This window comes from Corvus kubaryi, unplaced genomic scaffold (assembly GCF_017639235.1).
Source record: "Corvus kubaryi isolate FWS band 111438036 unplaced genomic scaffold, C.kubaryi_AGA036_p1.0 37264, whole genome shotgun sequence".
NCBI lineage: Eukaryota > Metazoa > Chordata > Aves > Passeriformes > Corvidae > Corvus > Corvus kubaryi.
In genome coordinates, this window is record NW_024581079.1 from 983,937 (window position 1) to 1,002,283 (window position 18,347).

Consider the following 18,347-nt stretch of genomic DNA (forward strand, 5'->3'; position numbering starts at 1 on the left):
TTGTTTCCTTAGGGCTGACTGGAGGCAGTGCCACATGCAGAATGGGTTTCTTGGTGCTGGCAAGGCCTGAGATCAGCTGCTGTTCACTGCAAACCCTTTGATGGATTTGTTGCATACGGCTTTTAGTAATGTCTTGATTTCCCAGGAAATGATGTGTTTTAGACAGAAGCCAGGCAGCTTGTTACTCCTGCCAGCTGGCAGGGGGGTGGGTATGTGCATATAGATATTTGGTGTTTAATAATTGAAACTGGTTGTATCAAGGTTGGCAGCATGTCTTTCAGCTTTAAAGACAGGGTATTGTTAGAGGAAAATTGGATGTTTTCCTGTGCCGAAGACAAATTTTTCTTCCCCAGCTAATCTTGGTGTCTGCAGCTGTTGTGTCAATATCTCCTCCTGAAAGGCAGGGAATGAACTTCTGAACATCTGTAACAGCTACATTAAGTGGTGTGGTTTATTGTAGAATTATGGATGATGATGGCTGGGTTACTAAACTGTAAATCAATCAAAGCATTTTGATGATATTCTAGATCATGAGAAAGAGACTCATGCAGGAAGAGACAGTGATTTATTGCACCAACTGGTAACACATTCAGCCCCAGTCATTTTTATTTATCATTACTTTGAAAAGATTTCAGCCCTTCATTAAAGCACATTTTTAAAATATCTGTAACGATGATAAAGTTTTGCTGTAATGAAAATTGATGCTCCTGATCTGTGATTTTTGGTGATAGGAAAGAGAAGAATAAGGAACTTAAGATACACAAACTTCACACTAAATTAGTTGAACAATTGCCTTTGCTTAATTGTCTTTTATGAGCAAATGAAGGGAGCTTTTTCCTTTTCATCCTTAAATCTGCTCCTTTGAAAGCATCTCACACTATCTGTAGTTTTGAACCATGGTACTCAGGATTTTGAATGCTTAGCAAGTCATCCATTTCCGAGGCATTAGCAACACAGACAGGATTTATTTCAATCTCTGCATATGATTCTTTGATCTGGGGCTTACTTAAGTGCATTCCAGTGCAATTAATTAGGAAAACAGTACAAGACAGTGGCAACTCCAAGTGATCTTAAATGTAAAAGTGATTGATCAGTAGCTCTGCTTTCTTGAGGGTTATCTTTTGCTGCTTAACAACATCTGCTATTCCTGAGCAAGGGAGAGTCAGTTAATTGAGGAGAGGGAGCTTTGGTACTCTTTGTAAGCCAGTAGTATGACTATTCACAAGAAAAGAAGCTGTGTGGGAACCTCCCCCAGCACTGATTTTAAGAAGGAGCTGAGTAAATGGAATTAGGACCAGTCCCCTACCTGATGCTGTGAGGTGTGTGGCAGTATGCAGCTCACACTGATTGCTTTGCAGGGCAGCAGTTGTTCCCTTTTCCTAGCAGCCCTGTGTGGCTTGCAGAGCTCCTTGGAATCCAGTCCTTGCACTGTGCCTGCTTTCAGGGATGGATTCTGCTGCTGCTTGTGTTTTCTTCCTTGGAATGTCTTGTTCCTTGATGTTCACTGGCTGGCTGAAAGTTTCAGTGTTTGCTTGTATGTTCAGGACATGTCAGTCCAGTTTAAAAATCCTGTGCATCTCGATCCTGTTTCCTATTTCCTACTGAGTCTTCCTACTCAGATCAATAAAAGCAGCTGTCCATCAGTTTTTGATTGGAACAAGATTGATCAGTGAGCAACTCAGGAGTGCTGTGTTGCAGCTGCAGCTGCCTGACACAAATATTGCCTCCCTTTGCCAAGGAATTCAATTGTCCTGCTAAAGCGATCAATATCTGCTCCTCTGACTACTCTTGCTCCCTTAATCTTCCTCTATTGTTTCTTTATAATTTAATCTTCTTCAAGGAGCCATATTTCCTGTCTATCATGCTGTTACATTTTCCTTGAATCTTTTTTGAGTCTCAGAGCCAGTGGAGCTCCTGTGATTCACAAGAGAAGCTGACTTACAGTTCAAAAGAAAATGCAAATTCTAGCCTATCTGCTTTATTTACAGCTGTTTCAAATAAATATCTTTACATATTGCATAGTTACTTCAGCTTTGTCTTTGCTCTGTATCAACTTGCTTCTGGTTTTCTTTTTTCTGTTCGGCAATATCCCGGTCATTCTTTCTCCTGCGTCCTGAAGCGTGCAGGGATCAGATGCAGAAATCCTGCTTTATTAGTTAAAATATTCACTTGTTTTATTCATTGCATCCATCTTGACACCTGGGGAGGCTAAATCCTTGGCATTCTCTCTCTTCCCAGGACAAAGACAGCATGAAGCTCTGCAGATTTCTGTGCAGAACCAGTGCAGCTCGGTCCCAGTGACACAGCGGAAAGCACAGGCAGTGTATTAGGGCACAGCACTTACTCCCTGGAGCAGGAATGAGGCCCCAAATGCTTTCCACTTATCTAATGGTGGGGTGAAAACTGCTGTCCTATGCTACATATCCAGTGGAAATTGATCTCTGATGCTGAGATGAAAAGTTCAGTGTCTCATTGCAAATGTGTCGTTACTCTTCAGGGATTGATTTGTTACTGGCTTGGTTCTAATGTGGCCACACACAGGAAGATACTCCACAAAAAAGGGATATAGAACCCTTCTAGCAAATATTTTCTAGTAAGTATGGGTGTAATGTGTTACTGACTTCTGTGTGTTTTGTAATGCCAAAATCAATGCAATTGGAAGTCTCTGTGACAGAACCAGTAAGTGAAGGGAGTGAAAATTTTTCTTCCAGAGAATGGCCATGTTTTTCCCCTCCTGAAACTTCCTACCTTGCTGACAGCAGGGGCAATAATAAAAGCGAAGGAATGCAAAGAATAAGCACAGGTTGCAGTCCACCTTTCTGCCATCTGTTCTCTGCCAGCACTGATGTAATCCCTCTGGCACTGACACTTCCCCTTGCCATCTGTCAGCATTCCGATGTGCTATTGATTAGGGGGTTTACTGAGGTCACTTAGGAAGCACAACAAGCCTCCCAAAACTCGGGAAAGGTCATAAATTAAAGGTGTTTGATTTGTTACTTGCTGTCATTTTTGGTGCCTTCCTTCAGTAGAAGACGGCAGTCAACACTTCCTAAACTCCTCATATGAGGAAAGTTATGATGGCAAAAGAATGAGCTTGTTTATAAATGGTGCAAGTAACATAAGCTTTTAATGGGTCCTAGAGGAGTCCAAGGCTCCAGAGGGCTCTGGAATGCCTTTCCCTCCACCCCCATTTGCTCCCCTCACCCTGACCCCCACGTTTTTTTCCAAGCCTTTGTCCAATTTTCATCATATCTGTCATTTTGAAAAATGAGCTGGCGGTTCACTCCTAAGGTTCATAGCATGCCATGTATCTTTTTTTAGATTAACTTGTTTGCAAAGAGACAGTTCAACAGGAAATTCTTGTGCTTACACAGCACTGCAATTTTTATGAAAAGCAGAGATGTTGTTAAAACTCATTATCTGTGTCTATTCTGCTAATTGGATATAAAAAAGTCATGAGACTCGAGGATGATAGGACCACACTTGCTTCCTGGGTAAAAGCCAACAAACCTGAACTGGGGCTGAGTGTGTAACACTGTAGTGTGAACACAGTGAGTATCAGCATTGCACAGCTCTGAGATCTGAGGTAAAAGTGCACCTCATTTCATTTATGGAGACGAATGGAGATAGTGGTCCTGAAAGCATCCATTTCTGATGGTTTCAGAGGAATGAATGCCCAGCCATAGCTACCTTGATGCTCCATTTGATTCCAGATGTGAAATGCTCCCTTGTATTACCATACATATCAATCAGTATGGAATAGCCTGTACCATTCTGCCACTCCCAACATGGCTGTCAAGGCTCCGTGTGCCCTCCCAGCTTTCTGACAAACCAGGTCTCACCCATGTGCCCTTGGGGCTCACTTACATCCTTTGTGCTTCCACTCCAGTTCTGCTGCCTTTGCCAGTATAATTCAGGAGGAATATCTGTGTTACAGGAATATATACACAATACTATTCCAACTATTGCTTTGCAGACCCACCTTTCTTTGTGGGTCAGCTTTAAATAGAGACACCTCACACTGTGCTGCAGCCACCCTGTGTGCAGACACACAGCATTACTGCTCCTACAGATCCCAGAATCAAGGCTGTATTGCTGCAGTGTGACTGGATCAAGCACACAGATTGACCTTTTCCTGAGTTTCGTGTCTTCAGGTCTCTTCACCACCGGTCTGGAGAAGGCCTTGCAGTTGTGTTTGATTGTCTCTGGTATTTTTAAGCTGTGACTCAGCCCATGCATGGCTGAGAACACCAAAAGGGAGCTTTTGTTTAAGATTGTTTTGAGTGGATGGAGGGGTGGGTGTTTCTCTCATGAAATGCCTGAGGTGCTGCTTTCTCTTCTGTCTCCTTCTTCATGGTCAGACTCTGTTGTGCTTGCACCCAGATGTGGTGTTTGGTGCACGCAGGTCCAACACGCTGGAGCTCTGCTCTCCGGGCAGGCTCTGCAGTGGGATCATCATGCTGTGATGACAGGCTGCATCACCAGGATTGCAAACCATTCAAAATTGTCCACATTCTATGAAATATATGGGTGAAAAGAGAGAGGAGTGGCTCTTCTCATCTGCCTCCCCCTCCTGGAGCAGCCTGAGCATTGTTTCAGGGCTGGCTCTCAGTGGGCTGTTGGCAGCATGGTCCAGGCACTGCTGCATCAGGAACTGGCCCATGGTGAAATCAAACCCCAGGATGACTCCCTGAGCAAAGATCTGGAGGGTGAGCAGAGCCTGTGTGAGGGTTGGCTGTTGTTACATTTCCAAATGTCCTATCTTTTAATACAGCTGAGTCCCAAGAGCAGAGATCATCAGGCAAAACAAACACAATTATGCAAAACAAACCTGGTTCCCAAAGCAAGCACTGACACCCCCTCCTTTCCTGGCAAAGAAAATCACTGCTGTAGCTATTTACCCAGTCTGAGAGCTGGAGGATTGGGTTTGCTGTTCAGTTTCTTGGCTTTTGGGGTTTTGTGTTGCAACCTTTATTTAAACATAGGGTATAGAGAAGACGCTTGTTTTGTTTGTTTGGGGTTTTCTTTCTGTTTCTATGACTTTTAAAGGACTGAAGAGTTTATTGTGTGTGAAATGCAGGAAGAGTCTAAATGAACAACAGATGAGAGGAAATAGACTGAGGAAAATTAGGGCTATTTGCTACCAAAGGAAGTAATCATTGTACATATATTAGATTCCAATCTCTAACTGAGAATGTGCTTGTTGTGCAAGAAATCTGACTGTAGAGGAAAACAGGGAAATATGTGGAGTCTTGGCAAGGCTGGACTTTAAAAGTGGTAAGTATGGGTTTGGTGCACTGGTGGTAAATAAGCCAGGAGGCAGCTTGTACTGAAGTGAGTGGTGGCTGGAGAGTCACCCAGAGTTTCCCATCGTAGCTGAAGGTCATTCTCTGTGCAGAAGGGGGAAACTGTTCTACCATACCTCTGCTATTTGTAGGTAATGTTTAGTATGATTTTATAATGAGAATATAAATTCTTTATGAACTTTCATCTGCCACATTCTCAGCTCATCCATCGTTAGAGACACCTGACTCACCTGTTACTTATTACTTATTACTTACCTGTAAGTCCTTGCTGGGCTGTTCCTTAAGGATTCACTGCTCGTTTTCACTGGAGATAACCCTTACCTGGCAATCCCCTTCAGTGTTTCAGCCAAGTGAGAGTTTAGATGATCACAAGGGGGGTTCTGAATGCTCTGGTTCTTCTTCCCTTGGTCCCTGCAGGCTAACAGCAGGGCAGGTGCACGTGTGCATTTCACTGCTGGGAGGCAGAATCACTGGTTGTTTCAGTGATAAACTACTCACAGTGAGAGCCAGTATGAATGGAATAAGGACCCTCACCAGGGATTTGTGGAGTGCATAATATGTGGGCTTGACTTTTACAAGGATGCCTTAAATCAGCCACAAATTTGACATTACTACATCTTTAAGCAAAACACAGCATTCCTCATTATTACAAGATGGCAGACCCCCTGCTCAGTTAATTCAGCAAGGATATGGAATGATTTTTTAATTATTTTTTGTTTTCTAGCATTAGAAAAATTGTAGCCTGGGGGCATATTGCTTTGACAGATTGGGGTTATATGGTTGAAGCTGACCTATGCAGCTTCCTTCCCCTTCCCCCTCCTGGCAGGCAGATGAAGCATTTATATTGCAAGTGGCTAGCTGTGTTTTGTTCTTGATCTGATGGAAGGCCACCACAGAAGTCAAAAAGGACTTGTTACATATTTTGCTTTTCCTGGGAGGAATGCTTGAAAGCTCAGTGAAGAACCTGTAAAAATTTTAAGAAAAATAAAATAAAATTTGGCCATGTGGGAGGAAGCATTCAAGCACAGGAAAGAATAAGGAATTGCACAGTCAAATAAGCAGTTCCTGGCAGAATTTAGAGACCAGCAGCAGTAAGAAGGGTGCATCAGCATGTAGAAAAGAGTGGAAATGAACTGAAGAGAAATGATAGCATCATATTTAGAATCTGTCACTTTATCCGAATTATGTTGACTGGTTCTTAGCAAAAGAGAAGGAATTGAGTTTTTAGAGGAGGAATGGTTTCATTTCCCCTTCATTAGCTGAGGAACCTGCTGACAGGAATTAAGACAGAATATTGCTAAATGGCAGCTTCAGCCATGCAAGAAAGGGTTGTTTTTAACCCAGAGCTGCTCAGTGACTGCATTTGCAGCATGGCCCTGCTTAAAAAAAACAAAACTCTGCTGGCAAAACTAAGGCTGCTTTGTGCTGCTATGTGAGAATGGGAAGGAGAGGTCCGGGCGGGAATCCCGTAGGGCAGTGGTGCCTCTGACGCCTGTGTCATGAAAATATGCCTCCAGTTAACCATTGTCCTCTGACCTCAATCCATGCTGAAACAGGGGCTTTGCATAATCATGGAAGGAGACGGCTCCTGCTCCAAGAGATGTTATGTTTTGAATTTCCAAAACAGACAAAGGAGACATTGTCAGCCCTTCACACATGGGAAACAGAGGCAGAGAGAGAGATTTGTCTGGGGCAAGCAGGCTAATTTTGACAGAATGGGCACTTAAAGTGAGGTTTCCTGAATTCATTTGTGTATTATGACCACAAGATTGGCCTTTCCTTTCTAATATTGGATTTTGTTCTTCCTGCAATTTCAGCTCGGGTAAAGGGTTGTTCATCAAAAACATTCTTTTATTCTGTTCTGTTTAAAAGATATGCTAGGGATTCTTTCCTTGGACTAAACTGTGCAGCTTCCAAAACTGTGCAGGTCCGAGTTGCAACTCTGCAAACACGTCAGAGAGCTTCAGGTGGATTTTCATGTTGGGACTGCCAGGAACAGTAATGCAAGAAAAGGCAGAGGTGTGACTTTGTCTTCTGCTTGTCTTTGTGCCCTTGGAGATCACAACCCCATGGCTATGTGAAGGGGAGCCTGCAAGAGCAGTAATGCTGCTCTGCTCAGCTTCACATGGGAAGCAAAATCTTACTAACTCCAATGTCCATTTGTCTTGCTCAAGCTTGTTAAATCCAGAAAAGCCAGTGAGACATGACATTGCATGACCAAACTGGGGCTGCTTGGCCTTTTTATGAGGCAGTATTGAGTGGAACCATCTGGGCTAGGAGAAGACCACACTTCTGAAATGAGCCTTTAGGAACACTAAAGTTAAGTGGCTGTCTGGGACACCATGCTGAAAGGAAGGGCACTCACAGCTGCATGGGGCTTATGGGTTTATTTCATCTCTGATGACAAAAAAAACCTTACTAGTCATGTGGTTCCTCATAAATATCAAGCCACTGTTGACAAGTGGCACTGCCTGTGTTCTCAGCCATGCTGAAACAGAGTTCCCCCAGCTTTCTGACTGCTAATGGACGATGCTTTACAGTTACCTTATTTTTCTCTAAACTTAAAGGCAATCCCAAGTTATACTTCAAGAACAGCAACTTCAGTATCTTAAGTGCCTTGGGTGAATACTTGCATGGTCATCCACCTAACGTGCAAGTGGCTCACCTCTCTGGCTCCTGAGGTCCCAGTCTCCTGGGAGGTGTACTGCTCACTTGCCTGAGGGCTGAGGGAATCTGCTCCTTGGAAATGAATATATTTCTAGAAAGCTAAATACAAATTTGGGAGCATAACTTTCACTATGTGAATGGTGCATCTCAACTTAGGCAGTTAAAACTATTCTTTTGCTTTAAAGTCTCTGTTTAGTTTTGTTTGTTAGGGGTTTTTTTTATTTAAGCCCCATTGGGGCAGCTTCCTTAAGTACTTGCAGAGGGCTGGTTCCAGTTTCCAAAGATAAATCTGATTTCTGTGTTAGGAGGCAAGCTCTTTCCTTCAAGCACTTTTCTGTGTGACAGACTTGGAAAGGGGCAAATCGGATTCAGTAGAATTTCAAAAATTGTAACCTATTTTCCTATGCTTTGTATCATTGAGATGAATCTTTGAGAAAGATCATTCATGGTAAAATACTTACCAGGGTATTACCTCAGCTAAGGTAATAGCTCTTATAGTGTAGGTTTGAAGAAAGAAGTACTTGCTCCTTAAGCTTTTGCCAATCTGTGTCCTGTTCAAGCTGTCTCTGTTTCAATGGACTCCAGAAGCTTTGCATGATATTTATTAATCTGATTTACTAACAGTCTCCTAAAGTTTAAACAGAGACAGAGAGAGAAGATAAGCTGGACTCAGGCTTACAGGAATCAGATTCATGCCAACTCTGCCACTTCCATTTGACTTTATGCACATCAGTTAATATTTGTGGTTCCCCTGTCTACCAAATGCAGATATTAATTCTTGCCTTTTTTCACTATCCCTACTTGTACAGATGGCATGTTTGGACAGGAATCAGCTCCTCCTGTGTCTGTGGATACCTCACACATAAATGAGTCCCTGATCTTAGGGATCAGGGGGAAGCAACCTTCTAGCTGCTTCTGTAGCCACAAAATAATAAATGGCTTCAACCTGCTCACTGAAAAACCTTTGGGTTACATTGGTGAAAATAAAAAGTCCACTGCAGTTCACAAGTCAAAAACTGCTGATAGTGTTTAGCACCAATGTCTGTCATTGAACATCTGGCATTCATCACTGCTTTCCTTTTCTTTCTGCTGTCATATTTTATCCCATCTATTGGAGGTTCCTTAGCTCAGTCTGTATAAATTATGGCTGCCTCTCAGGGTAGTGGAATCACTACAGGCTGCAAGGTAAAGGAAGGAAAAAGAAGGCGGCTTAAGGAAAGAGTCTGCTCCCCTTTTCCTCCCCTCTCCCTGTACACAGACAGCACTGGACAGCATTACTAGACAGCAAGATACTCTTCCTGTTGGAGAGAGATGGAATAGTTTCCAAAAATAACAAATGTCTTTACCAGCCCTACTTATGAAGGTAGAAAGCAGGAGAGGAATTGGAGCTGGAGTGGACACCCGTTGCCATTGTTGGAAAGAGCAAAATTGGCCACTTTGGAACAGCCCTTCAGCAAGTTTGTAATGAATTAGGAAAGCAAACTTTACTTAATATGAGGCTTCCTGGGCAATGGCTTTGATGTATTATTTTAAAATTAGATTGCTCTTATTGCAGAAATTTAAGTTACTACTAGAAGAATAATACTGAAGGTGCTAGGAAAACATGGGTGTGTTAAAATTAGCCAAAAGAGAATACTGTTACTATTTTTTTCCTCAAAAAATCTTTTCACTGCCACCTCAATGGCCATTACATTCAGTGCTCCTGAACCGTGCTGGCAAGGCAGTGAGCCCTAGCAGCATTCCAAAGATGCATTTCTGATGGGGAGATGAATCCTCCAGCACCCCTGTGTGGAACACTTCCAGTTGCATATGTGTGTTCCCTGCCAAAGCCAGGTGCTTCTGTGTGCACAGTGTAACACAGCCCTGTGCCCCACAAGCTCGTGCCAGCTTTAGGAGCTAGAGAAGGTATTTCCTTGTTCTGGAAGCACAAAGACACCTCAATCCCACACTGCTGGCAGTTAGGGAAGAAAAGGCCCATTTCCCTCTGTGTGCAGAGGGCTATTGTAGACTGCCATCTCTGTCAATCCCAGAACTTTATGGGCTGAAGCTGGAGGGTCTCTGTTAGAGACAGCTGTCATGTTTTCAGTTCTAGGGACAGCTTGTATTGTTGGGGGCTTCATTATACTTGGAACAGCAAGAATTCCCCTTGTCATTATGTATGTTCTTCCTGGTTGTCTTGCTTTTCCCTTCTATTTAGTCTCGTGTCAAAAGTGTGTCTGAAGTTTGTTTGATTTAGTGTCAGGTTGACTGAAATGGGAATAAATTATTGCTGCTATTGCTGGTTGTCAGCTCAGCCTTCTCTTTCTGCAAAGCATATTGCATTCCTGATTTCCCATTGTTTTTCGTTTATGTGCCTGTGGTGTTATCCTGCTACTTACTGCAGACTCCCAGATTTCAGCTCAGCAGCCAGATCAATCAAGCAGTGGGTGTCCTGGTCAGCATCTGCATGGAGTGGAAGTGATAGGCCCAACTCATAAACAGAGAGGCTGCTGGGCTGTCCTTCAGAGCAGGTCCTGGCTGGCACGGCAGGCACACAGTGCTTGGTGTGACAGGCCAGGCAGTGCCAGGAGACACGGTTGCTCTCTGAAGTCAATAGATAGGTTCAGTCCTGGTGATTTGTTCTGACTTCGTACTCTGTTGCTGGGAACGGACATTCTGGTGAAGGTGCTACTGCTTGGCAAGGCTAAACTGGTGGGCAGTGAGAAAGAGAAACACGGGCCTAATGTTGCACACACTGCTTTGCATGAGATATTGCAAGAAAAAAATAGCCCACGAGTACAGTGGAATGGATGATGTGATGTTGATTTACTCTCAGGTTTTTGCTGTCTGCACTAGATCTCTGCTTGCCAAGCATCTGTCCCGTTACTAGCAGAATATTTATTCTATTTTCTCTTCTTCTTGTAGAAAATTTTACTACATCACACTGCTGAGAGACCCTGTATCTCGTTACCTCAGCGAATGGCGTCACGTCCAACGAGGAGCTACTTGGAAGACCTCCTTGCACATGTGTGATGGCAGGACACCAACTCCTGAAGAGCTGCCATCGTGCTATGAGGGCACAGACTGGTCGGGCTGCACGCTGCAGGAGTTCATGGATTGCCCATATAATTTGGCCAACAACCGCCAAGTGAGGATGTTGGCTGACTTGAGCTTAGTGGGCTGCTACAACATGTCCTTCATCCCAGAGAACAAGCGAGCACAGATCCTGCTGGAGAGTGCAAAAAAAAACCTCAAAGACATGGCCTTCTTCGGCCTGACAGAGTTCCAGAGAAAGACTCAGTACCTGTTTGAGAGAACTTTTAACCTGAAATTCATCCGGCCCTTCATGCAGTACAACAGCACGCGGGCAGGAGGGGTGGAGGTGGATAACGACACCATCCGCAGGATCGAGGAGCTCAATGACTTGGACATGCAGCTCTATGACTATGCAAAGGACCTCTTCCAACAGCGCTACCAGTACAAACGGCAGCTGGAGAGGATGGAGCAGAGGATAAAGAACCGGGAAGAGAGGCTTCTTCACCGGTCCAATGAAGCACTTCCCAAGGAAGAGACCGAAGAGCAAGGACGTTTGCCCACTGAGGACTACATGAGCCATATTATAGAGAAGTGGTAGCCTAGGCAGACTTTTATATTAATGATATTCTAGGGTTTCCATATAAGAGATCATGGAAGTAAAATTGCAAAAACAACAAAAAAAAATATTTTATTTAAAAACAAGTCTGTAAAACAGAAGATAGATTGCTTCCTTAAGCATAGGGTCTTTTTACTGTTTCTTACAAGACCGATGATATTCTTAAAAAAACAATAAATACATAAAAATAAAAAAAGGGTCAACATTCTAATGCAGAGGTAAAAAATGCACAAATGCAGTTACCCACTCATACAAAGAATACAAAATACAAAAGAATGTTTCTTATCCTCACAATTTTAACACAAATGGCAGAAGTAGGAATTTTTGAAATCTCTTTCTCCCCTGGGCATAATGATCTAAAGATACATAATTAAAAAGAAGGAAATAGAGGTTTTCTTTTATGGGGGTGGTGGGATGGGAATTGCATTGTTTGTCAGTAACTGATAATGGTGACTAAGTTGAGGATTGGCCATCCTGTCAGGCTGGGATCTCAGCACACAGGCACTCACAGCATTTCAGCTGGCAGCCACTGCCAGAAAGTAGAGCACCATTAAAAAAAAAAGAAGAAAACCAGTCAGAGGATGAGAAACATTAAAGCAAATTGACTACAGCCTGGGATATGTACTTAGCACAGTGGTTCTGATGCATTGCACTGGTATCACATATACATACGCAGCTTCATCACAAAAGTAATAGGGAATTCATGCACAAAACTCCCAGATTTGTTTCCCAGACAGGTCCCACAACAAGTCAAAAGCCAACCATAGACTCAAACCTGCATTCCCATGTTATCCTGTCGGCTTACACCACTACCACTCAAGCCACCATCAGTATTGTGTGTTAACAGCACATGAAAACCCTCTCCTACATACTAAAAAAAAAGAAAGAAAAGTTTAAATACTCCTTCATAAATCCACACAAAATTCACACCCCGCAAATGATCAGTCATTAATGGGAACGTGACAAAGGGGTGGTTGTGTTTTGTTTGTTGCTATGTGAAATACTGACCCAGAATAAGCTTACAGACGTACTCTAGCTGTATTATTTCAGTTATTTTTACTTGCTTTTATCAAGAGGTAATGGGCATCAGCTGGCTTCCAGTGAAGTCACTAGAACTGATTTAAGTGGGAACAGGATGGGGCTGTCTTCCAGAGCTGTGAAAATTTCTGACTATGGGTCTGAATTAATTATGAGACAGTGCACATTGTCTTTTGGCAGGGTGCCTGTTCTGCAGCCCTTACTTTAAATGAACAAGCTGTGTTCATAAAACTGGAAAGGAGAATCATGGATAGTGTTTTTTTAGTCTCAGACCACTCTCAAAGCAGAACTCTTTCTCTTTCAATGCTGTTTTTTAGGGCCTCATGTAAGTTTAATCCTCCAGTGTGGGGACAGTCTAACCAGGTTCTGCTTACTGACTTTTCAGTCATAGAACAACAATGGCTTCTCTAATTCCTCTTCCCACTCGCCAAATTAAAATATGGCTTATTTTTTTGCTGTTGCAAGCACTTCTTTGTTTGGCTGGAAGCATGGAAATGAAGTAGTTTTTGCCTGGTTCATGTCTCACTCCGTTATTGCTCAGCCTGTAGGACCTGAACCAGCTATTGTTTAGGGTAAACTCTGAACCAAATGGAATATGATTTGATTTTCAAAGGCCATGTTAACTGCAAATCAAATATGGCATTGAAATCACTGGAGGAGAGGCAGAGAGCTGGTGCACTCAACTTCAGCATGTCATTTTTACAAGCATCTCTTTCCCATCATACAAATCCACTGATGTGCTGCTTGGCTTGTATTTTAATTCTTTCTCTGCCTCTGTGCACTGTTTCCAGCAGTTTCAAGTTCGGACTGAGTTTTGCAAAGGAGGGGCTTCTCTGTTCTCCTGTGCATGCCCTGGGGGATACACCTTGCTTTTGGAGACGTTCTTCTCCTCAAGAGTAAAGACAACTAAAAACTTGAGAACAGAAAATACAAAGAGCACTTAGGGCTCAAATACAATTCTGTTACAGCCCTGAGCCAAAGTCCACCAAAGTCAGAGGATGTCTTTCCTGTTGCTTTCAGATGGATTTTGGTCAGGTCTGCATCCTGCTGCTGCAAAGTGCACAAGCACACACTCACCTGTCTGCAGGCACCAAATGACTCCTGTTCCCAGAAATGTGTAGCCTGGCCATAAGCATTTCCACCTAGATGAAAATTGGGAAGCAAAATGAAGCAGTATTTGGTGGTTGGCTTGGGGGCAGAAGGTATTACAAGTCCATTTGCTCATCTCTGAATTCCAAGACTGGGAGAAGCTATGTCTGGTAGTTGCCAGCACTTTTATGTGTTGCTGTAACTAAAGAAAACATTTGTATCTTAAAAATTCGACTTTACAGGCTGTTTATCCACAAAACCAACACAAGACATATAAAAAGCAACTGTTCTATGTGCACAGTTTCCACCTTTCCCCAAAAGCTTTTCAGGGTGCGTCCTGTGTTATGGATCCATAGCACACAAGCGGTGCCTGCAGCTAATCCCTGTTTGTGTGGCACTGCTGGGACTGCGTGATTCACACCAGTATTGTGATTGTGCTGTGTCTGCCTGAGCTGTTCCTGTGTTACAGGCTCTGAGTAACCAGCTGGATGTTAATGAATCTGTCTGCAGGGTTGTCTAAATCAGAAGCAGCCTCTGACCTTAGAAGCATGTCAGTAGAAGACCTTGTTCCAACATTTTCTTTGTAGTATATTGCAGTAACAAGCAGAAGAACTGAAATTATATTGAAAACTGTTAACAGTTTCATTTCAACCACAAAAGGAGGGCTGACCTCACTTAGTACTGAGGCAGAAGTTTCTAGATTTAAATCCTGCAGCCAGCAAATGCCTCCGTTTTCCCACCTCTACACTGGGAGTAACAAATTTACGGACTCTAAAAGGGTATTCCAGGGTATGAAAAGTATAGGGCACTTTGAAACAGATTCTGAGTAATGGAAATGAACAGAATCACCCAAAAGCCATCCCTCACCCTGGCTGCTGTGCTGGTCTGCTTATGGCTGTAAGCCATGTGTTAATTTATTTTAAGTGCTGTGTACCAGAACATGGGTTGCAGGACACACCTGGCACTATCTTCTTCCTTTAGTGGGTGCAAGGGAACTTTTTTAACATAATGTGAATGTAGCTTTTTGTGATTTATATGTACCACAGCTTGAAGTGGTACTAATTCTTTTCTTTTTAGGACTGATATTTTGATGCTACAATAACATGAAAAGTGTGTGTGTAGTTTTAAAATGAATGGAGAACAATGGCTTTAAGGCACTCTGGCAGAAGTAGTGGCCAGACAGTAGATTCCTGTTCAATATTTGCCCCTTTCTTCCAAAATGTTTTTCCTGTGGCATCCAGATACACCACGACCTTCTTCAGTACATGAAGTGTTTCTTCAGGGGGTCTGTCTATGTGTCATGATCCAGCTCAGGTTAAGAGAGTGCTGGGAGCAGTGCGGGCAGGTGCGAGATTGGACCTGTCTCTCAGGGACTTGGTGAGGCAGTTCCCCTTGAAATCAGAATTTACCTGGTCAGATGCTTACCCACCCCACAGTGTTTCTGCCCTGGTTCCAGGGGTACCCCCTGGAAAGCCTTTACAAAGGCTGGGGCTGTGTAAGGTGTTTAAGGCTGTATAGGGCAGCAGTACCAGTGTGAGTGAGCAATTTGGGCAGGAAAAGGCAGTGGTCCTTCAGGCTCTGCCATCTAGCACTGTGCTGACCCTGGCACATCACAGACAAGGATTGGGCTCAGTGGGGATTTCCCAGCAGACTTCATTCCTGCTCTGGGAAGGTAGAAAGGCCAAGACATGTTGTAGTGCTAAGAAGTCAATGTGCTTTTAGTTAAAGCTAAACTTCACTGCTTGGTGGGTGTTGTTGCTGAAGAAAACATTTTCTTGCTGGTTTGTCTCATCCCAGTTAGCTCTGTTGAAGGAGTTTGCTTCATCCAAAGTTTTCCAGACAGTCAGGTGCCACCTTGTACCCAATCCAGGTCACAAAATGCAGGATTGACTGGTACAGTTGACAGCCCAGGCTGTCAGAGGGTTCAAAGTCAAACACAAAGAAAAAGTCAGCAAAGGATCAGTGTGAATTTCTGGCTTGTCTGAATTTCTCCCTTTATACCCAATATTTTGGAATAAATGAGGAGCATTTCAGTTGGTGGTTTTGCACCCCACAGTCCATTACTTGCTTACAAAACTGGGATGACAATGAAAGCAGCATAAGAAAGATCCCAATAAGGTTTTGAATTCTCTCTCCCTGGGCTGTCCTGTTAGAGCAAAAAGGAGCAGTGCAGTTGCTGGGAGAACAAGGCAGGAGGACTCCCCAGTGACAGCGCAGACTATTGGGAAGTTTTTGCTCTGAGCCAGTCAAGTCACTTCACAGGGACCAGTGGACAGCTACAGAAGGTGATGATAATGTTACAGCACAGGGCCTGACCAAGGTTCATATCTTGGGGTTAAAAGCATCTCTAGTGTCTTGCTGGTGTTTAGAGTTACCCAGACCCCCTCCTACCCCATAGGCTTTTCCAGTCATCACAAAAAAGGGATAGTACTACAGGAATTCATCAACCAAACTATGCTTAATACTGTATTCCCAGAGCTATAGCTTGGCATGCAACCTGATACTATCTGCTGGATCCAAATCACAAGGCTGGCTGCGTTCTCTTTTTATTCTTGTTTTCACTTTCATTAATATTAGCAGATCATGTTCCAGAGGCAGAAGTGAATGTAGGATTCACTGCCTGATCAGGAGTGTAGCCAAGCCTTTATGGCACAGGTCAGCAAGCAGCAGCTCAGGTGAACCAGGGCACACAGTCCCAGCTACCCGTGGCCGTTTGTTTTACCCCATCCACAAGAATTCTGCCAAGGTGAATGCAGACCTGATAAACACATGGGAGTTAAAGCCTGTGTTGTCCCAGCTGCAGGGAGTTTTCTCTGTAATTCTTAGCCATGCAAGCTGAAAAAAACAAGATTTGCAAATGAGTCTGTCTCCTCAGAGCTCCACAGTTCCCCCTCCCTGGTCAATTCCCCCAGGTGTCAATTCTGGAGACTGGATTGAGAGAGTTGTACTATAATGAATAATTTTATATTCAAAAGGTTTACTGAGCATGATTTGTTTTGTACATATTGGAATATGATTTAACTTATTTTTATTGCCCCTTTTAATCTTTTTTTCCTTAAGGAGAAGACAAAAATCCCCATCCTCTCTCAATGTGAAGTTCCTATGTGTTTATGTGTAGTCTGCCAGTCAAAACACGCAACAGGCGCAGGATTTCTCACCAGCCCTCCTGCTATCTGATTTTGTTTGTCATTTCTATTCATCTGAGACTTTGCTTATATTGTCTCTTCTTTCCTCTCTGCCACACAGTCTGTGCAGGGCAGGGAAAGGGCAATGCAGGCAGGGTTCTCTTGTTCTTCCTCTCCCCTTACTTGCGTGCTTTACTTACCAAGGAACTCAGTTCCTCTAGGAGTTGTGTGACTGAGGGTAAAAAAAATACAACTGTCCCCCCACCTGCCTTCCATTCTCCATATTGTAGATCAAACAGATTCAGCTTCTCTGAAAGTGATTGTGGCTGGACTCATTCCATTGGGCTGAATGTGTATGGTTTGCACTTTCCCCCCCACTTCAGGAACTTAAAAACAACAAAAAATAAAAGGCAACTGTTTAACTTGAGCCGAGTAACACTTAAAGCTTTATATATTTATTTATAGCATCTTACAAAAAGTGTTAAAAGGTTTTTTTTCTTCCACAAGAAAAATAAAATTTTAAAAAATCATCTAATTGTTTTTGTCTAGATCAAGGATGAATGTTAGCAGATGAAATAAACCCTAAAATTGAGCATCTGTTGTGCGTGTTGTCCTTGCATTGGCCTTCGGATGCTGTTTCAGTGTAATATGTCTTGCCTGTTTATTACAGAGAGATAAAGCTGCCAGTGCAGTTGATTAAGAATATTTGTTTTCTGCTACAAAAACAGACTCCTGGACAAGAAATATTCAAGCAGAAACTGCAGTCTGTTCGTTCCTATTGTTACATTTGAGCCAACACTGCAGAAAGTCCTTAAACCTCATGGAACCTATCATCTAAGAATTACCTTTGCTGCTGTACAGTGTTCTTAGTTGTCTTTTTCAGAGTCACTGCAACGAACACATTTGCAGGCAATAGAGGTTGTTACACCAAACATTACAGAATAATTAACAAATTTTTTTGTTGGTTTCGTGCTCAGTACTTTGTTGTGCAAAAATGTTCTGCAGTTACTGAACGAAGCCACGTGCCTGTTTTGCACAGTGAAAGTAAGCTGGGGGTAAGAGGATGATGGTACAAGTGTTTCACAGCATCCTGAATGAGAACAGCAAGGTATTTATCTAAGTGTAACAAATAACATGGCTGTGATTTTACTGAAGCATCACACTTGGAGGGAGGGAAGGAGGGGCCGTGCAGGTGCTGCTGGAGGACTCAGGTAAGTGACTGTGTGAGGGGAACACCTGTGATCCCAATGGGGCTCACCTGTGAGGGGAGGGGACTGATGGAGACCTCGGGTCAGTCCCTTCAGCTGTGCTGGTACCACTGCCCAGGAGGCCTCATGTCCTGCTGAGCTGCAGGAGAAACTTCCCAGTGTGGCTCCCTCTGGCCAGCGTGGCAGCCAAGGTGCAGGCACAGCTTGTCCTGCTCTGTGGGAGCCCTGCTGTTCCTGTTTTAAGCGCTCTTTGTCTCCTCCTTGACCTCTCCAGGAGCCAGGA

At 43.4% G+C, this 18,347-nt stretch overlaps 1 protein-coding gene across 2 annotated transcripts in view; it reads left to right on the forward strand.

Annotated features, from left to right (window-relative positions):
* Positions 1–17,448, forward strand: part of HS6ST1 (heparan sulfate 6-O-sulfotransferase 1) — a 208,777-nt gene extending 191,329 nt beyond the window's left edge. For both annotated transcript variants that reach the window (XM_042024517.1, XM_042024516.1), the window contains exon 2: positions 10,878–17,448. In XM_042024517.1, the coding sequence (XP_041880451.1) occupies positions 10,878–11,586 (709 nt within the window). In that variant the 3' untranslated portion in view covers positions 11,587–17,448. The remainder of the gene's footprint in view (positions 1–10,877) is intronic.
* The last annotated feature ends 899 nt before the right edge of the window (positions 17,449–18,347 follow it).